General features: G+C 44.9%; 1 protein-coding gene across 3 annotated transcripts; it reads right to left on the bottom strand.

Moving 5' to 3' along the window:
- Positions 1-5,895: 5,895 nt before the first annotated feature.
- On the bottom strand, positions 5,896-12,445 carry LOC148341944 (uncharacterized). Of its 3 annotated transcripts, none has more exons than XM_088288368.1 (3): positions 12,039-12,445; positions 9,517-9,723; positions 5,896-7,196 (listed from the first exon to the last, which is right to left on the bottom strand). In XM_088288368.1, exons 1-3 carry the CDS (start codon positions 12,217-12,219, stop codon positions 7,057-7,059), a joined length of 528 nt encoding a protein of 175 aa, XP_088144494.1. In that variant the 5' UTR covers positions 12,220-12,445; the 3' UTR covers positions 5,896-7,056. The 3 variants fall into 3 exon arrangements, with proteins under 3 accessions (XP_088144494.1, XP_088144493.1, XP_088144492.1); XM_088288367.1 differs by lacking the exon at positions 5,896-7,196 and adding an exon at positions 11,129-11,617 and having other exon boundaries at positions 7,562-9,723; positions 12,039-12,174; XM_088288366.1 differs by lacking the exon at positions 5,896-7,196 and having other exon boundaries at positions 7,562-9,723.
- Between the last annotated feature and the right edge of the window lie 4,703 nt (positions 12,446-17,148).

Here is a 17,148-nt window from a genome sequence, read left to right as displayed (position 1 = left end):
CGACGTGTTGAGGGACATGCTCAATGTTTATTGCTTCGTTTACCTCGATGACATACTCATTTTCTCACGCTCCGTTCAAGAACACCAGAAGCACGTCCGGGCCGTACTGCAGCGTCTCCTCGAAAACAAGCTCTACGTAAAGGCCGAGAAGTGCGATTTTCATAAGACCTCGATCCAGTTTCTCGGATTCGTGGTAGAAAACGGGCAACTCAGAGCCGATCCGGCCAAGACGCGTGCGGTGATAGAATGGCCGGCGCCTACAACGCGTAAACAGCTACAGTGTTTTCTCGGGTTTGCCAACTCCTACCGGCGCTTTATCAAGGACTATAGCCGTCAGGCACTGCCCCTCACTCGCCTTACGTCCACCAAGACCCGCTTTACGTGGGATAGCCTCGCAGAAGCCGCGTTCAAGAACCTAAAGAGAGCTTTCACTAACCCGCCGGTTCTGCACCATCCTAATCCCGATCTGTCTTTCGTTGTAGAGGTGGACGCATCAGATTCAGGAGTGGGGGCCGTCTTGTCCCAGCGTTCCCCGGTCGACCGGAGGCTCCACCCCTGCGCCTTCTTCTCCCGCCGGCTCTCTCCGGCGGAAGCTAACTACGACGTGGGCAATCGGGAACTTTTGGCCGTTGTATTGGCACTCCAGGAGTGGCGCCACTGGCTGGAGGGCACCCCGGAGCCATTCACGGTTTTCACAGACCACAAGATCCTTTCCTTCATTCGATCCATGAAAAGACTAAATCCGCGGCAGGCGCGTTGGTCGCTCCTGCTAAGCCGCTTCAACTACACCTTGACTTACTGCCCAGGTTCGCGAAACACCAAGCCTGATGCCTTGTCACGTATCCACAACTCCTGGGAGGAGGAGGAGGAAGGTCCGGCAAGCGTGGTGCCAAGTCATCGCGTGGTGGGGGGCCTGCAGTGGAGGATCGAGCAACAGATCCGGGAAGCGCAGGAGGAGATCGGCGCTCCGGCCGGATGTCCCGAGGGACGACTGTACGTCCCGACCCAACATCGCGCGGAGGTGATTAAATGGGGACATGCTTCCAAGCTGGCCTGCCACCCGGGCATTCGCCGCACCCTGGGACTGATCGGGCAACGCTTCTGGTGGCCATCCCTAAAGACTGACGTAACAGACTATATTCGGGCATGCTCCGCTTGCACCACCGCCGGCGGGACTCCTGCAGCCCTTACCGATTCCTGCACGTCCATGGTCCAACATAGCCTTGGATTTCGTCACCGGTCTACCCGCATCACGAGGAAAGACAGTCATCCTGACCATCGTGGACCGGTTCTCAAAATCAGCGCACTTCATCCCCTTGTCCAAGCTTCCTTCCGCTCTGGAAACGGCCAACCTGCTAGTCCAACACATGGTGAGACTGCACGGGATTCCGGACGACCTGGTGTCCGACCGTGGGCCGCAATTCATCTCACGGGTCTGGAAACGGTTTTGCCAGTCGCTGGGAGCTACGCCGAGCCTGTCTTCCGGGTATCATCCGCAGTCCAACGGTCAGTCGGAGAGGGCCAACCAGGACCTCGAAGCAGCTCTTCGCTGCGTTTGCAACAACCAGCCTTCGTCCTGGGTCGACCATCTACCTTGGGTAGAATACGCCCATAACACCCTGGTCTCATCTGCCACCGGGCGGTCCCCCTTCATGACCGCCTATGGCTACCAACCGCCGCTGTTTCCTACCCAGGCAGGCGCGGAGGAGGTGCCGTTGGTCCAGCGCCACCTCAAGAGGGCCCACCAGGTATGGAGGGAGGCCAGGGCGGGTCTCTCCCGAACCGCGCAGCGCAACCAGCGAATCGCGGATCGCCGTCGACGACCGGCACCCGCTTACAAGACCGGGGACCAAGTCTGGCTGTCCACTCGGGACCTCAACCTTGCGGCGGCATCCCGGAAACTGGGCCCGAGATTCGTGGGACCCTTTGAAGTGGAAGCTATCGTCAACCCCGTCTCCGTCCGCCTGAAGTTGCCCCCCACCATGAAAATACACCCGGTCTTCCATGTCTCCTTGATCAAGTCGGCTCCTACCTGCCACATGGTTCCTCCTTCCACCCCACCACCACCTCCGGAGATCATCGACGGGGGCCCAGCGTACAAGGTACGAGAGATTTTGGACTCCAGGCGCAGGGGAAGGGGTTTCCAGTACCTGGTCGACTGGGAAGGCTATGGTCCGGAGGAGCGTCAGTGGGTTCCCCGCTCCTGGGTCCTGTGTCCATCTCTGATCCGCGACTATCACAACGCTCACCCCTCCAAACCAGGTGGTCCGCCGAGAGGCGTCCGTTAAGGGGGGGGTACTGTCACGATCCGTGTCTGTTTGTTTTTCAGCGAGTGGGCGTTCCGTCCGCGCTCGTCCCGTCGCACGTCATCGGGCAGGGAGAGACGCGCCTCAAGCCGCGCAGCTGAAACTGATCAAGTCATGATTACAGACTACTTAAGCCACCGCCGAGGATCAGTCGGCGTCGGATAGTTATCTTGCGATGCTCACGTTCATGCTTCACGTTCTAGATTCTGCCCTTCTTGTTCCGTGTATTGATTGTTGCGTTATCTGCATTTTCTGTCTCAGCTACTTTTCGGCTCGCTTTATGTTCTCGTGTTCGCTGTTTGGATTTTCCTTATCCTTTCGTGGTAAGCCATTCTCGTTTTCTTGTAATCCTTGCTTTGCAAGCGCCTTAAGTTTAATCATCGTTTTTCTTTCCTTGTGTGATTGTGTCCACCAGCGTTTTGCGTTATCGTCCCCCGCGACGGTTGTAACTATAGATATCTGCCTCTATTTAGATTCCCCGCTAATTCATACTCCAGTATTGGTGTGGATTGATTACTCTTTGACGGTCCCAATAAACACCTTGTCAGAACCTCTTTCCGTTGTCAGCGTTTTAAGAGTCCACCCTACGCTTACGGCCTCGGCCGGACAGCGACCCTGTCACACCTGGACCGAATTGAGTGTGTGGACACACTTGGACTGAAGAACTTCAGCCAGTTAAGTGTTGTAAACTGGCCAGATTTGCCAGTTGCAAATGAAGAAAGCACTCCTCGATTTCCTTCAAAAGTACAACAGGCAGACTGGATGGGAGGGTTGCTGAGGCTGTGACGTGTCGGAAGCTGTTGGATGACCATTTGATATGCCTCTCCTCACTAGGGTCGCAGGCATCCTGGAGGCTATTCCAACTGTCTTTGGCAGTAGGCGGGGGACACCCTGAACTGGTTGCCAGCCAATCGCAGGGCACACAGAGACGAACAACCATTCACGCTCACATTCATACCTCGGGGCAATTTCGAATGTCCAATCAACCCACTATGCATGTTTTTGGAATGAGGGAGGAAACTGGAGTACAAGTAGGAAACACACACAGTCATGGGGAGAACATGCATACTTACGCTGTCTTATTTTTTCATGGTTTATCATATTTACTTGAGGAACCTATGAATAAATCTTGTTAATCTTTGTGCGATTCTGTTAGGATATGTCACCAATTTTGTGTATTCATAATCATGTTTTGTACACTATTTGTGTCAGTAATAATTGTATACACAAAGACACTCATTTTATTGCTTTAGCACACACACGCAGAGCTGGAACACACGCACACACATTAGAGCATTGTTTTAGTTTCGAATTCCTCAGCCTCAGGCTGAAGTTTTCAACTGACCACTGTGATTGGTTGTTTCCTGCCTGCCTGCTAGAATTCCAGAAGACAGCCCCCTCTTTGTCTCTTTAAGTCCGGAGGGGAGTCAGAGGAGGGGGTCAGGGAAGAGAGGGTGCGAGGCTGAACGGCCAAGATGCCTGGTCCGGTCTCTCTCTCTCTCTCTCTCTCTCACCAATTCGCGAATTGTCAAATAAAACTTTGCTTGATTAACTTTGGACATTCAGCCATCATTATTTAAATAATTCCCAGTGTAAAAAAGGCATCAGGGCCATTTAAACCTGACAGATTCATGTATCATGTACTGCCCTCCTGTTAAAATAAACTAGAGGGTGATTGTAAATTTCATTTGGTGTAATCATCACATTATTTGTCAGGTTTACACGAAAAAAACCTTAAATGTTGTATTCAGTACATGAATGTGTCATGACCTGTGTCGGGCATGTCTGTGTTTTTGTTATTGTTTTCTTCCCTCCTTCCTGCCATGTGCCTTTTTGTTATTGTTTTGTCAGCTGTGTAGGGGCGTTTCCCTCTCAGCCGTCTCGTCCTCACCAGCCACGCACCTGTTCCCCGTTATCATTAGCGCACCTGACTCCCATCTGCTCCCCTAATCAATGGACTATGTAAGCACCCCTTGCCGACAGCTCTGCGTCGGAACATTGCTCCTGCTACGCCCGCGATACGCGATTGCCCCTCTCACGGCAATGACCACCCTCGCCTTGTCTACGCCCTGTATGGACTGTCACCACCACCCTCCTTCTCGCTCTCGTTTCGCCCTCGCCCTCGCTCACGCTCATGCTCTCGTTCTTGCTCTTGTTCAGGTTCATAGTAATTTGTCACTGTTCCTGTTTCCCCGTCAAGTTTAGTTCTGTTAGTCTCGTTTTGTTCATCCTCATTGTTTTGGCCCTTAGTTATGTTTGTTCCCCTAGTTCATTGTTTGATTTAATAAATCCCCTTTAAGTTACCCTTATCCCTGCTTCCTCGCACCTTGGGTCCTTCCCCACCTCGCCTACCGGCGAACCTGACAGAAGGAAGGGCATATACGGTGCTCATAGTAATGGGTTTTTATTAACATGTACATGCCGCACATAAAAATGTCCCCTCTGTCGGAGAAGCCCCAATACACGTGTGGTGGAACCACCTGTCACACTTGTCACACTGGATCTGGTAAACAAAGAGATATTATTATTATTATTATAATATTTCCTATTTGTCACATGCATTAGTTAACAAGAACTGATATTATTACCCAAATCTGGTCTGGGTCATGGTCAACTTCCCCGCAAAAATGACATATTGGATAGGGGGGTACTTATTGTGGCAAGGGCTGCCAGAATCAGTCCCCCCTGGTAACTTTCCTACTGCGTAAGTGGTCAGTGAATGCACCTCGAGTCCGACGCAGAACGCGAGTGACTTTATTTATTTTTTTATTCTTTTGCTACTCTTGACGCGGCTATCAGTGGTTATAAAAAAAAATAAACAAATCAGTCAATTGGAATACAATTACGTGTTCTCTAACAGGATACCACCTATCTGTATTTTGCCACTTAATTTGATCTCGCTGGAATCACTCATCCTCTCCCCTTTCCATCGTGTTTTGATCACTGAAATTCCCTTATGGTAGCTTCATTGATTGCAAAATTTCTTTGGTCTAACGAATGCAAATGCAGGTAATTTCCCCCGATTTCTGCGCAGTCAAACGCTTACTTTACGTATTAAATTGTAGCGAATGGTGTGCTGAAAACCACACCGACGAAGACTACCACTTTTATGGAAACCCTCGTTTAAATTACAGCAAATCAAAAACACAAAATCATACATTCTTCGTGCCTTTCAATGAAAACAAACGTAGTAACATCGCGCCGCCTTCAGTCAATGCGTGCGCGCTCCCGCGACAGGGGATACAGATTTTGGCAGGGGTTAAGTACTTTGGCACGACACCGGTTTCTTTGGAGTATCGTTCTGGGGCAAATTAAAGCTTGCAAGTTCCATATTTCCATCAACTTCTTCCATTATTACCGCGGCAGTTGTGTCGTTGCTAGACATGACTGAGGGCTCCGCTGTCGACAAGTTATTGCTTTTCTTCCTTTTCTTCCCTTTAACTCCCTTTCCCATCCAAAAAAAATCGTGTCTCACTTCAAAATACAGGGTTGGATGCGTGAAAGCTTAAAAAAATCAACTTGTACTTACATAACTTGGTGTTAATCACAAAACCCCTTGACTATCTGAACAACATACGTTCTCGCTCACATGTCCGCCATCTTGGCTCCGCACTGAAAGGATTTTTTTTTTTTTTTTTTCTTTATTGCAAACTGCAGAAAATACAACAATTAGTCAAATGTAAAAGTCATTATAGTAAATCGAACAATTGGACAAGAAAACAATCAAGAATATACACTGAAAGGATTTCCTTCGAGAAAGCCGCAGTCTGTTCGTCACTAAAGCGGAAGAACAGGACACACCCCGCTGTGATATGATTGGCTGCTGGCTGGCACTGCCACCAACTCACCGACAGATGTCGCCATTTGCGATGCAAATCATCGTGATCTTCTTCTAAACATTGGAAAAACGTAAGATTTAAACCGTATGAAAATGAACAAACATATGAACTTGACAGATGTATTGAATTTAACGTTTGTTGCCGGTTTTGTAAAAACATCTGCCACCATGTCGTCGGTTGGACAGTATTCCAAATCTATTTCCCTATTATTAACAGTTGACATGATGAAGTGATACTTTATGTCAACATGTTTGCACCTTTGCCTTTTTACAGGGTTTTTCGCCGGCGACGTTGTTCCGAATTTTAAATTAAAATACGTCACTGTTTTATTATCTCAATGTTATAGTGTTAAAAATGATTTCAGTGTTGATATAAGTACTTAAATATTTTATTATTCATTTCAATATTCATTAAACTACGGCGATTATTTATTTCAAGATTCATTAAACTGTTTTAGTAATAATTTAGTATTCAATGTTTAATCATTACTGTCGTTACTTTTTAAATATTCGTGTCACTATTTTGTTCAATCTTAATGTTATGGAAAATTATTTAGCAAGTAAGGTTTTTGTCTTTTATTGTGGCTACCTGCTTTTGAAATAAGTGCTTTTCGGTTCTTGTACAAGAGGATTCTTTGTGAAGCCAGAACAACACGACCTTGACTGATAAGTATGCTCAACGCAGAAAAAATATCTTTCTGTTTTAAGATTCCACAGTTCCTGTCAAATAAATCTTCATCTTCGTGTGTGCATCAGTATCTTCCCACCCACTTCTCCCACTGAGATTACTCTGCAGACTGACCCAAAAGACAATTTATTTTCCAGACTATCTCATTGATCTTCCCTAACTGCTGAAAAATCCACAACAATCGGGGGTCAGACGTGGGATAGCTGAAGATCCGCCGGTGAAATTCAGGGACGCTGGCGGGTGGCCTCCGGGGTCCAAATCAGACAGCAGCAGCAACGAACAGCGTGATGCGAATCATCTCGTCCGTGGTGACAAACGCTGACTCCAGTCGCCATTAAGTTGCCAACTCCTGACATTCCAAAACCTTTGAGAGAAACGGAGACTACTTGCATTTATCTTTCTTGTTCTTTTTATAGTTCAACCTCTAGTACTGTTTTTCACCTTTTCACACAGGGTAATGAAGTTGAGCAAGTGGAACAAGTGATTCTATTGATGATTGTTGGAAGGCACCGATTTCAGAAGCACAGTTTCTTCTCACACCTTTTCCATTAGGTGCGATAAAAAAGACGACTGAAAAGCATAACGTTAACAAATGTTGTTCTAGGCAAAGGCAATTAATTTCATTTACATGTTAGATGTCAACACAAAAAAAATCATCATCACTCAGACACATTTGTTATTCTGGCAATGATCACATTGGCTTAGTGTCAATAAAAAAGCTTTGCAAAATTCAATACATCATATTTTATTCATAATAACATTTACATCTTACCACAAAGTGTCAGTTCCTTCAGTTTTTTGTTTTCTTTTTTTTAAGCTTCAAGGATCGCTGCTCTTCTCACCATCACAATCGTGTCTCTCAGCACTACGTTTAGTGGCGAATTTTGTAGCACAAACGCTGCAACTGAATGGCTTTTCTCCACTGTGTGTTCTTGTGTGGATCCGTAAATGTGACTTTTTAGAGAAGCTTTTACCGCAAACCGAGCAGGAAAAAGGTTTTTCCCCAGTGTGTGTTCTTGTGTGGCTTGTTAAATGTGACTTTTGAGAGAAGTTTTTGCCACAAACTGAGCAGGAAAAACGGTTTTCACCACCGTGTGTTCTTCTATGTTATGTTAAAGCCGAGTTGTCAGAGAAGCATTTACCACAAACGGAGCATGAAAAAGGTTTTTCTCCAGTGTGTGTTCTTGTGAGATTTATTAAATCAGACTTTCGAGAGAAACATTTACCGCAAAACAAGCTGGAAAAAGGTTTTTCTCCACTGTGTGTTCTTGTGTGCCTTGTTAATCGTGACTTTAGAGAAAAGCTTTTACTGCAAACCGAGCAGGAAAAAGGTTTTTCTCCACTCTGTGTTCTTGTGTGCCTTGTTAATCGTGACTTTTGAGAGAAGCTTTTGCAACAAACTGAGCAAGAAAGAGGTTCTGCAGTGTGTGTTCTTGTATGTTTTGTTAATCGTGACTTTAAAGGAAAGCTTTTACCACAAACTGAGCAAGAAAAAGGTTTTTCTCCACTGTGAGTTCTTGTGTGCCTTCTTAAATTTGACTTACAAGAGAAGCTTTTGCCACAAACTGAGCAGGAAAAAGGTTTTTCACCACTGTGTGTTGTTGTGTGTTTTGTTAAACATATCTTATGAGAGAAACTCTTGCCACAAACTGAGCAGGAAAAAGGCTTTTCTCCAGTGTGTGTTCTTGTGTGGCTTGTTAAATGCGACTTTTGAGAGAAGCTTTTGCAACAAACTGAGCAGGAAAAAGGTTTTTCTCCACTGTGAATTCTTGTGTGGCTTGTTAAATGCGACTTTTGGGAGAAGCTTTGACCACAAACTGAGCAAGAAAGAGGTTCTGCAGTGTGTGTTTTTGTATGTTCTGTTAATCGTGACTTTAGAGAAAAGATTTTACCACAAACTGAGCAAAAAAAAGGTTTTTCTCTACTATGTGTTGCTGTGTGCCTTCTTAAATTTGACTTTCCAGAGAAGCTTTTGCCACAACCTGAGCAGGAAAAAGGCTTCTCTCCACTGTGTGTTCTTGCGTGTTCTGTTAAATGTGCCTTTTGAGAGAAGCTTTTTCCACAAACTGAGCAGGAAAAAGGCTTCTCTCCACTGTGAGTTCTTGTGTGGCTTGTTAAATGCGACTTTTGAGAGAAGCTTTTGCAACAAACTGAGCAGGAAAAAGGTTTTTCTCCACTGTGAATTCTTGTGTGGCTTGTTAAATGCGACTTTAGAGAAAAGCTTTTACCACAAACTGAGCAAAAAAAAGGTTTTTCTCTACTATGTGTTGCTGTGTGCCTTCTTAAATTTGACTTTCCAGAGAAGCTTTTGCCACAACCTGAGCAGGAAAAAGGCTTCTCTCCACTGTGTGTTCTTGCGTGTTCTGTTAAATGTGCCTTTTGAGAGAAGCTTTTTCCACAAACTGAGCAGGAAAAAGGCTTCTCTCCACTGTGAGTTCTTGTGTGCGCTGTTAAATGTGACTTTGGAGAGAAGCTTTTGCGACAAAATGAGCATGAAAATGTTTTTTCTCCACTGTGTGTTCTTGTGTGCGGTTTTAAAGCCAACTTTGAAGTTAATGAGTCAGTGTGACATGCCCTTTCACCTTTGGCTTGCCCATCATCATCAACATCATCATCATTGTCATGAGCGTCTGATAATGTGTCCTTATTATGTGCTTGTGATGGCCCACAGTGGTCTTCATCACCTTCTGTTGTCACGTGATGACTTGAACTGCTGCTTGTAGGCTCCGCCCCTCTGTTGTCCTCACTCTCATCCTTGTTTTCATCTTCAGTCTTTATAGGGACAACGTTCAGTGGTGACTTGTTGATCTCCTCCTCCTCCCCCTCCTCCTTTTTGATGTGAGGCAAGTCTGGCTCCTCTTTCACAGAACGGAGATCGTTTTCACTGACATCTATAGGACACAGAAAGACAAATTTGGTTTAGTCAGGTCAAACCTCATGTGGCGACTGTCTTATATTGTTTCTACCGTGCTCCCTTGACTTGTGCCTGCCGAACACGGAGCAATGCGTGGTGCAACCCCGATTTGGACCGGACCATGGGGGCATTTCAAAAAATTACGTCCTACAATGTAAACCTCCCTTTCTGAGCAGCACAACAGTGATAAACGAGCATTTAAAAAGGAAGCACGTTGCGGCTGATGCCCAATTTCATTCCTGACAAAGTCACAGACGTTTCTGGAAGCGAGCTGAAGTTAGCACACACAGGCTATTGTGTGCGTCTGATGGAACACCTGTTGTGGGACCCTAACATATTGATGCAGACCACTGGGGGCCATCGCAACATAATGTCATTGATAAAATAGGAATTGTTCAAGTGAAATATGTTTACAAGTATTTCTTTTTGCATTTAGAGATAGTTTCATCATGGGTACTTTTTGCTTCCATTATAATCTGGATACCTAAAAGAATAAAAGGGGCACTGGCATCATAGTCGCTATTTATTGCATGATTTATGTTTGTTTTTTTCATCCAAAATGACATTTAGCCTGCTAGTATGTTCCAACATTCCCCTTTTTATTTTTTATAAAAAACTAAATTACGTTTGAAGAGTCAAAATTCCTACACATAAGCATTAAGCAACAACACTAACTCTGACTTTTATGTTGACATATTTGAATAATGACTGTATATTTTTTAAGTGATCCAATACGTATTAAAATTAGACTAAGATACACCATAATATTATAAGAGTTCACTGAATTATTTTGTAACTGCAATGATGCTTAACAGCCATAGGGTGTCAGTAATGAGTAACCTCTCACTGTTACGTCATCGTTGTCTTATCAAGAACTATCAGTTGCGGGGGAGATGCAAACCACCTGGGCCACAGGAACTTTGTTAACAGAAACTAAATGTTCCTGGACTTGTTGGTAGAAAAGGGGGTTGTGACGGTCTCCCTTTTTAAGCCCATAGTAAGCCAAAGATACAGATGCATTTCTTGCAGCATGCGCTTGTTCACTGATGAGATCCGTGCAACCCTGGATGGATGCATTCAATGTACAGTAATACCCCGGTTATCGCGGTTAATGGGGACAGAGACCACCCGATAAAACTGAAAATCCGCGAAGTAGCGGCGCACCTTCAAAAAAAAAAAATAATTGAATAAAATACTTATATATACTTCACACCTATATATATATATATATATATATATATATATATATATATATACGGGTAGAGAGAGAGTGAAATTCATGTTATAACAAAAAAAAATAATTTTTTTTAATTCCCCAGCCATTATTTTTGTATTTATTCAATTACCTCTTTTTGTACTTATTTATTTACTTCGACTTTTACCTGCTGGTACGCCGTCCGGTGTGCCCGGTGAAATAAAAGGTGGCATTTTTCATTTATTTATTTATTCATTCATAACTGACAGCCTCGCGCTCCCCTCATGCCCGGGCAGAAGGTGTTCCTCTTCGGCTTAACTGCCACGCACGCCGGCCGGTCTCCTCCGGAGCTCTCGCACAAAACGAAATGTCGCCGCGCAAGTGCCCGGGCGGAAGTTGTTCCTCTTCGGCTTAACTGCCACGCACGCCGGCCGGTCTCCTCCGGAGCGCTCGCACGGAGCGAAATGTCGCCCGCTAGTGCCCGGGCGGAAGTTGTTCCTCTTCGGCTTAACTGCCACGCACGCCGGCCTCCTCCGGAGCTCTGGTACGGTCCGAACCGCGCGAAACGTCGCCCCAAATCGTGTCCGGGGGAACGTGCTCTTCTTCGTCCACTCTCCTCTTCGGCACACGCCGGCCGTCTAACCGCTCCAGCGCCCCCTCGTGCCGCTCGGCGAAACTTTAAAAAAAAAAAACTTAATAATTTTGTTTTTTATCCACTGAAATTGATCATTGAAATTGTTTTTACCGCAGTGTGCACATTTTTTAGAGTCAGGCAGAATTCCTTCCGTAAGGAATTGCTTGAACAAGATATAAAAACCAGAAAATGGAAAACGTTAAATAATGAGTTCAAATTTTATACTGGGAAAAACATGGAGTTCACCCCCCACTATTGGTTATTCTTTGTCATTTATTTTCTGCACTGATTTCATTTGGCATAAACAAATGTTAAGCAAACCGACAAGTAAAATGCAACATTTAAAAATAAAATGGCAATAACCGTGAACGCATGTCCCCAAACAACTTAATGTTGCAATGCATATTTCTAACGATAGAAAGTCGTTCTTTACAAAACAAATAAGAGTAAGACGGGTACAAACCTGCTTTGTGTAGCACAACTCGAGGCTGCTTGCAAACTTCGTCCAGCAGTTGAAGATGTTGCTCGTTATCTTCTTTTATTCCACAAAGTTCCTCTTTGTACTTGGGTGTCGTTCTTTCACACATCTTCAAATTATAGTTCCCAAAAAATCCGCACTTGATCTCTGCTTGGCGATGAGTCATGTGCCTCTTTTCGTTAGCGGCTAGCTAGCTAACAAGCTAAGCTAACTACACCGAAAAGCACCAACGCGCGAAGATGAGGTTATCGGGACACAAAGACTTAATGAATTATGTCGTAGTCCTTTAGAGTAGCAATGGACATTCTGTGAGAAAATTACAGTCAGTTCCACACTAAATCAGAAGAATTTAGCGGTGGGTGTTTTTGTTCCGGTGTGGACAGGTCGGGGGATGTGGTCCAGGACCTTCGGAAGCTGCGCGCTTGCTAATGACGTCATGCTTTGAGCACGTATTTTTCAAATATATTTCTTTGCCTCAGTGGGTTTTTTTACACCTGGCTGTTCTATTTTAATATATATTTTATATAATATTTTAATTCGGTTGATAAAAAAATAAACAAAATAACTAAATTAACGCCACATTGGCGAGTCATCTCTCGCGTCACTTCTGCCTATGCCCCGAGAAGCCGCTGCTGCAACAGCAGTGAGACGTTTCCGTTTCTCCTACCGGACGAAGCAACAATGCTGTGGTTCAATCGGGCTGCAAGATTGTATGAATATAATGTCTACATATACTAGCAGTGCTTCTCAATTATTTCACGCCCGCCCCTACCAAGAAGAAAAAGATTCGCGCCTCCCCACCACCATTTTTTTTCCGTCTTTGTAGATTGATATTAGATTGTCAATAAAATATCCCTTAACTAACCTAAATTGATAAGAAATATAATTTTGAGAACTATTATAGTGAGGATCTCGAAACTCAGTACTCTGTTGTGCAAATATTGATGAGATGACAAATATTTGTCATGTCATGTCATTATCCACACCGCTTATCCTCGCGGGAGGGTGCTGGAGCCTATCCCTGCTGACTACGGGCGAAAGGCGCACTACACCCTGAACTGGTCGCCAGCCAGTCACAGGGCAGACATAGACACCGTCACTGAGTGGGAACTGAACCCACGCTGCCTGCACACACTCAGGGGAGTGTACCACTACACCATCAGTGACATGATAAATATTTACGAATACGTTTTTTGTAAAAAACTTTCTTAACATTAACAAACCAAACACAGTTCTTAATACGTACATAATATAGAAAAGACAAAAAGAAGAGCCAGGGGGATTTTAAACAAAAACTCTATATGAATAACATAAAGCAACAGCTTTAGCATTGTTGGAGTTGAGTCACCGTGGAAATGAGAAGTAGTTACTAAATCCACCTTTAAAAGCCAAACTTACTCCAATGCGTGTTCGTTTTTTGTACTCAAGAAGAAAAGGGTCAAATAAAGACTCAACAACTGATTAGAGTTCCGATATTTAGTTTCTTCAATTTCTGGAGTTCAGGAAATAGTACAAAGACAGATATCTGGGCGGCTTTTTCTTAATCTCACGAGAAACTGCACTCGGGCGAACACAGTCGAAAAATGTGCACCATCTTTCAGCCCAGCTTCAGTTTTTATAGGAGTTTTTTATGTCAAGGGTAATGTAGGTTGAATCGGTTGAATCGGTCGTCCTCGCTCCAAGGGAAGGTCCTCCCCAGGTTAGTCATTGTCTGGATAAGTTGATTCCTGTCTGGTCCCCAAGACTGGCACGCCAAGGCTGGCCTTCTCTGGCGGGCAGTCTCTCCGTCTCTCTCCTCGCTGGCATTCCTCTGTAATCTTGTCGGTGTGCATGTGTGGGTGTGTATGTGCAGGTGTAAGTATGTGTCTGTGTGTGTGCATGCGTATGTGCATGTGCTCCGATCTCCAATTGTTATGTCTTTCGGAATGTGTTTTTTGCGATAGCGTCTATGTGACACCTCCAGTGCCAAATTTGGTATGTTTGCATCTCTACAGCCAATGTGGAGAATGTACTTCGTCGTCTTTGTCCATGAAGTGCTGTGAATGTGAGGGCAGCTCATGGAAATGCTATGTGCGCAAATTTGTTCTCACTACCGAGAATTTCAATAAAGTTCACACATTTAAACTAAGTACTATAAATTTAGCATATGAGAATAATATAATAAAAGAGTAAACATCAGGCCTACAATCCCAGTCATTCTTGTGACCCGTGCTTCTAGTTTCATTTGATAAATGCTTCTTGTTTCATCAATGTTTAAAATATTCAGTAAATATGCACCTGCTAACTTTAATTATCGACATTCTGTCCCGTATGTGTTCAAAATAATGCCAGTAATCGTAATACAATCCTTCAATCCCTTACCATGAAAATGAAAATGCAACCTGTGGCCACAAAAAATGCATGCGGCAAGAAATATACTATGACCCCCCCATGTCGACCCCACCCCCTAGTGGGGTTGATCCCAATCAAAGTTATATTAGACAACAAAAAGTAACAAATTAACTAGTGCCGTCCCGCAATTAAATTTCTTAACTAAATAATCGCAACACTACCGTCATTAATTGCACTCAATCAACTTTTTAAACTTGTTTGTGAAGCTTGTATCAGTCACTTGAATAACATATTGTAATTAACGTAGACCCACCAAATTTTATATCTATATCTATTTCAATTCCCAGACTGTTGTAAAAGCTTTCTTTGAATATAATCTAGACAGTGGCATCCTCACAGGCATTGCCCCCAGAAACAATTTTCCAACGTATACATTTAATTTTGCCGATAATCACCACAATCCAGCAGCGTTGGTTTGCATTAATGTCTGAATGATATCCAGCTAATATGGCACAATGTTAGAATTTGGCTTTGCAAGATGGGCAAATTATTCCTGAATTAAAGAAAATTTAGTTCACTGAGTTCAAATATCTAACTGTTTAGAGATTATAAATTAAGCCCTGAGCTAACGCTCCAATAAAAAAAAAAAATAAATAAAAATCCCAAACATAGAATTACGCAGATACCAAATTAAACAATTTTTTACGGGAAGAATAGGTGCTCTCCAAGATGTAGACAGCTCCAAGTTCAGTCCCATCCGGAAATGCCACTCGAATTCCAGTGTTCGTTCAGTCAATGGCAGTGACTCAGGCAATCTCGAGAGTCCACAAGGAGGATAGTGTTGTTGCTCACTGGGAGATGCGGAAGGAGCTCACAGCGCGTGGAATATTTCACCCCAGTATCAAGCACCATCGAAAACTTGTCCATCCACCGTCCCCGGAATGCAGGGACCTGCCAGTCCTCGAACGCTGAAGCTCCGTGGCCCCCTGTCATGGAATGGGGTACCAGCGGGTTGGTGTCAAGAGTGCGTTGGGAGTGGGTAACTGTGGCGCCCCCTGCGCTGGTGGAGCTCTTTGCGACAGGTATGGCAGATGGCAGATTCCAGGAAGTGGCTCGGTATGGACAGCTCATCACCCAGTGACCCCTGCAGCAAGAGCACACTCCACTCACAACCCCCGTCGATAACCACCCCTACCTCTGTTACCGCAATCCCGACCTTGTTGACCGGCCTGGTACGGACAGCCAGTCTGCTGTGGTGCCGCGTCACCCGAACCTTGCCTAGGAGCAGCAGGAGCGGAAGGCGCAGGTGCAATGGGAGCTGCATGCATTAGCTGCCTAAAGGATTTTATAAGCTTGACTACAAGTGACATGTATTCAGTTTAATGCAATAAAGATAAATACTGATTGGGTTTTAATTCAATGTATGAGAAAAAGTCAGGCCAGGCTGTGTGAAATGCATGGGTGGCAGATGTTTTGTGCAGGATGAGCCGCACGTCGGAGAACTGAGTGTGCAGACGCGAAGGGTCCCGGACTTCGATCAAGGCCACCCGGCTGTTGTTGTGTGAGATGGTCACACGGTCGACCGTGAGAGCAGAATAACAGATCCAGTGGTTCATGGGCAGTCGAGCGCACAAACAACTGCCTTGGCGCGCACCGTGGGAAGAGCCGACACGTCACCTTGCGGGCAGAAGACGTCCACTAAGAGAAAGCTAAAGTTAACTGCAGATGACACATAGCCAATAGTAGAATAGTAGGATATCTTTGCTTTGTTTGCTGAAATGTATAAATGATCCTGGGCAACTCGGGGGGGGGGGGTACAGGGACGCGCAGAGCTGTAATGGTAGGAACCGAGCCCCAGGCTTTGTATTAGATCTCGTGTTAGGAATAAATCCGCTCCCGTGTGAAGTTGCCGGCTTCCTGGTCATCTTTCTCTCAAAAACGAGCGCGCATAATTGTTGGATGAATGAAGGTCGTGTTTGGTTAACCATTAATGGAGTCAGATAATTAAGTCGAACTATTTTGGTAAACTTTTGGTACATTTAAAGAAAGAAATTCCAACATGCCCCCCCCCATTTTTAAAAAAATTTTTTATTTGATAATTTTTAGCCCTCTTGGCCACCTGAACCTGCAAGTACAACAATTTTCAGTAACGCTCCTTAATCCAATCCCACATTTTCCTTTTCTGATGTCGTGCAAAATGATGTAAAAAAAAAGTGTTCTCCTGAGACTGATTAGCATTTTTTCATTGATGGACTGTTTCACATGATGTCCATAACCGGAAGGACACGCCCTGAGGACGGCCAACTGGAACAGCTGCGGAATGACGACATTATTGGATGGGTCACTGCCGGAAGTCTCACTCCATTCACGTCTCGCCCTGGCCACATAGACCAGGCCTGTCTCCTCCGCTCCCCACCTGAAAGATACAGCAACATCAGCCCCAACGGGGCCAGAAATATCTGATGCACGGCACGGCCAATCTGAGGTGTCCCCATTCAGCCGGTGACCGTCATGCTGGCCTGTAGGTCTGGCCTCGGCCTCAAGTAAGGACAGTTCCTGACAAGTAAATTTTGTCCCGCATGTAACTCTGTAATCCCCTCTACGAAGAACCTACCCTTGCGTTAAGTGAGTAATTTTCATAAAAACAGCGCTACCGCCCCCTTAACTGAAATTAGAATTAGAATTAGAATTAGAAATCCCTTTATTGTCATTGTACTCAAGAGTGCAACGAGATTAGAGAGCTCCCCTCTCCAGTGCAATACAA

The sequence above is a fragment of the Idiotropiscis lumnitzeri genome, chromosome 2 (genome assembly GCF_059441095.1).
Source record: "Idiotropiscis lumnitzeri isolate Australia: NSW breed Sydney's pygmy pipehorse chromosome 2, RoL_Ilum_1.0, whole genome shotgun sequence".
NCBI lineage: Eukaryota > Metazoa > Chordata > Actinopteri > Syngnathiformes > Syngnathidae > Idiotropiscis > Idiotropiscis lumnitzeri.
Note: the sequence above shows the minus strand (reverse complement) of the source record. Positions and strands in the feature narration are given on the sequence as shown.